Source organism: Cebus imitator, unplaced genomic scaffold (genome assembly GCF_001604975.1).
Source record: "Cebus imitator isolate Cc_AM_T3 unplaced genomic scaffold, Cebus_imitator-1.0 Scaffold145, whole genome shotgun sequence".
Lineage (NCBI taxonomy): Eukaryota > Metazoa > Chordata > Mammalia > Primates > Cebidae > Cebus > Cebus imitator.
In genome coordinates this window covers 4,623,581-4,626,490 of record NW_016107460.1, presented here as the reverse complement: position 1 = coordinate 4,626,490, position 2,910 = coordinate 4,623,581, and the positions used below count along the sequence as shown (strand labels likewise).

At 62.7% G+C, this 2,910-nt stretch overlaps 1 protein-coding gene across 1 annotated transcript in view; it reads left to right on the top strand.

The window, feature by feature from the left end:
- The window catches only part of PANK4 (pantothenate kinase 4 (inactive)), a 21,215-nt gene that overhangs the window by 6,668 nt on the left and 11,637 nt on the right, over positions 1 to 2,910 (top strand). Inside the window, exons 2-7 of the mRNA XM_017542445.1 lie at positions 99 to 181; positions 558 to 772; positions 966 to 1,149; positions 1,423 to 1,515; positions 1,840 to 1,993; positions 2,416 to 2,883. Coding sequence (XP_017397934.1) covers positions 99 to 181; positions 558 to 772; positions 966 to 1,149; positions 1,423 to 1,515; positions 1,840 to 1,993; positions 2,416 to 2,883 — 1,197 coding nt within the window. The remainder of the gene's footprint in view (positions 1 to 98; positions 182 to 557; positions 773 to 965; positions 1,150 to 1,422; positions 1,516 to 1,839; positions 1,994 to 2,415; positions 2,884 to 2,910) is intronic.

Genomic DNA, 2,910 nt, shown 5'->3' with positions numbered 1-2,910 from the left:
GCAGGCCCCCACCCGTCCCCTTTGTGTCCCCCTGCAGGCGGGTCGCTGACCAGGCTGGACCGCAGGCCCCCACCTGTCCCCTTTGTGTCCCCCTGCAGGCGGGTCGCTGACCAAGCTGGCTTACTACTCCACCGTGCAGCACAAAGTCGCCAAAGTGCGCTCTTTCGACCACTCAGGAAAGGTGAGCCTGCGCTGTGGCCGCCAGGGGGCAGGCTGGGCGCGCCTGAGGCCCAGGGCGGGGCTGCTTCTCCATGGGCCCGGCACTTGTCACTCAGTCACCCTGCCGCCGCTGCTGCTGCCGACCTCAGCTTCAGTGTCCTGGGAGCTTCTAGCACAGACAGCTTCCCCTGCCTTCCCCAGGGGAAGGCTTCTGCTCCCACTGGGTGGCCCTGAGGTCCCCACCATCCTGGGCTCCTCTCTCTGGCCCAGAATTCTGCCTTGGAGCCCTGCCTGGTTGAAGGTTGGCGCGAATGGCCAGCGCCACCAGGGCAGGGTGCGCATGGCTCAGCCCAGCGCGGTGCCCACACCCATGAGGCCTCCCCTGCTTTGCTTTCCAGGACACAGAATGTGATCACGAGCCGCCCTATGAGATTTCGGTTCAAGAAGAGATCACGGCTCGGCTGCACTTCATTAAGTTTGAGAATACTTACATTGAAGCCTGCCTGGACTTCATCAAAGACCACCTGGTCAACACAGAGACCAAGGTCATCCAGGCCACCGGGGGCGGGGCCTACAAGTTCAAGGACCTCATCGAAGAGAAGCTGCAGCTGAAGTGAGTGGGGACCTCGAGGGCGAGGAAGGAGCGTGCGGCTGCCCCCGAGTCCCTGGGCGTCCCCGAGCCACGTCCCTGGTGCTCGCGTGTTAGATGGTGCATCAGGCCCAGCCCCGCTGTGGACCAGGCAGGCTCCTGTGGTCGCTGCCTTCTGTGGCCTGGACTCTTGAGGGGGTCGGCAATTCCCTTTCAGAGTCGACAAGGAGGATGTGATGACCTGCCTGATTAAGGGCTGCAACTTCGTGCTCAAGAACATCCCCCACGAGGCCTTCGTGTACCAGAAGGATGCTGACCCTGAGTTCCGGTTCCAGACCAACCACCCCCACATCTTCCCCTATCTGCTCGTCAATATCGGCTCTGGAGTCTCTATCGTGAAGGTGAGGCCCGGCTTTGTGAAAGGGATGAGTGGGTGGTTCAGCCACAGATTGTGAAGTGCCTGCCATGTGCAGGAGCCAGGGCTGGGCACGGCGGCGAGGCCGTGAGCTTGGAGCCGCTGTTGGAGGGGCATCAGCACCCCAGGCTTGGCCTTCAAGAGTGTCCTCCCCCTGGCAGTCCTCAGGGTGGGAGTGGGATGCCCCTGAGCACGGCACACCAGGGAGCCTGCGTGGCTGAGGGCCCGCCGTGACGCGCCCGCCCTGGCTGTGCTGTAGGTGGAGACGGAGGACAGGTTCGAGTGGGTCGGCGGCAGCTCCATCGGAGGCGGCACATTCTGGGGGCTCGGGGCTCTGCTCACCAAAACCAAGGTACACAGTGGCTGCCACGAGTGCTCCGGGGTCTGTGGGAATGTCCACGTCCTGTTCCTCCAGGGCTGCCTGCTGGGAGGTGCCAAAGCTGCTTCCCAGCCTCCCTTCCACATGCGTCCATGGGTCTCTGGCCTCCTCAGTACCGCCCTGAAGCCCGGGTGTCCTAGCGGTCAGAGTCTCTCCTGGCTGGGTGGCCCTCAGGGTCCGCTTGCCTCCTGCCTTTGGTTCTGCGTGATGAGGGCCCATTCGCCCCCTGCCCACCCATGCCGCCTCCTGTGGCCTTCCTGTCGGGGCCCTCACCCGCCCCCTCGCCGTGTCCTGCAGAAGTTCGACGAGCTGCTGCAGCTGGCTTCAAGAGGCCAGCACAGCAACGTGGACATGCTGGTGCGGGACGTCTACGGTGGCGCCCACCAGACGCTTGGGCTGAGCGGGAACCTCATTGCCAGCAGCTTCGGGAAGTCAGCCACTGCCGACCAAGGTACCCACCCGGCCTCTGCTGTCAGCGGGCAGGGCGGTGGGCACACTTGGGGTCTCGTGGACACGGAGCTTCCCCTGCCGTCACTTTCCCACACCTGCTCCTTGGAGAGTCAGCCTCGTGCTCAGAACATCAGGAAATAAAACACCACTCTTGGTTTTGGAAGAAAGAACAGTTCCTACGAGTTAGGAGAAGCAGTTTGGGGTTTTTATCTTCCTTGAAAACAAAGCCTAACGCGTCCAGGAATGATTCAGGCATCACATGCAGCCTCCCGCGCGCTGGCTCCGCTTCTCCCACTCGGCTCTCCCTCCCCCACCCCTCCACCTGCTCTCACGTCGCACAGGGGCAGTGCAGGCACTGTTTCTGAGGCATGAAGGCTGACTGGGTGCCACACCGGGGGTCGAGCACCCTTTCTTTCTCCTCAGAGTTCTCCAAAGAAGACATGGCCAAGAGCCTGCTGCACATGATCAGCAATGACATCGGGCAGCTGGCCTGCCTGCACGCGCGGCTGCACAGCCTGGACCGCGTGTACTTCGGGGGCTTCTTCATCCGGGGCCACCCCGTGACCATGCGCACCATCACCTATAGCATCAACTTCTTCTCCAAGGTAGAGGACGCGCGCCTCCCCAGCTGCCAGCACGGACCCCAGGGGCTTCACAATGGGAGTCGTGCTAATCAGACGCCGCAGGAGGCCCAGGGAGGCCTGGGTGGCGGGTGGCCGAGAAGCCCAGCACCCCTCCCTTCTGGCCAGTTCTGGGAAGCCTGCATTTTGTGGCACCACGGCCACCTGAGCCTGAGCGCATCGCCAGTGACAAGCGTTCTCGGGAGAGGCGCGCCCACCCACGCGCCTGAGGCGGAGACTTGTTGGACGGAGAGAAGCCGTCTCACCCTTAGCATTTTTTTTTCTTTTTTTTTTTTTT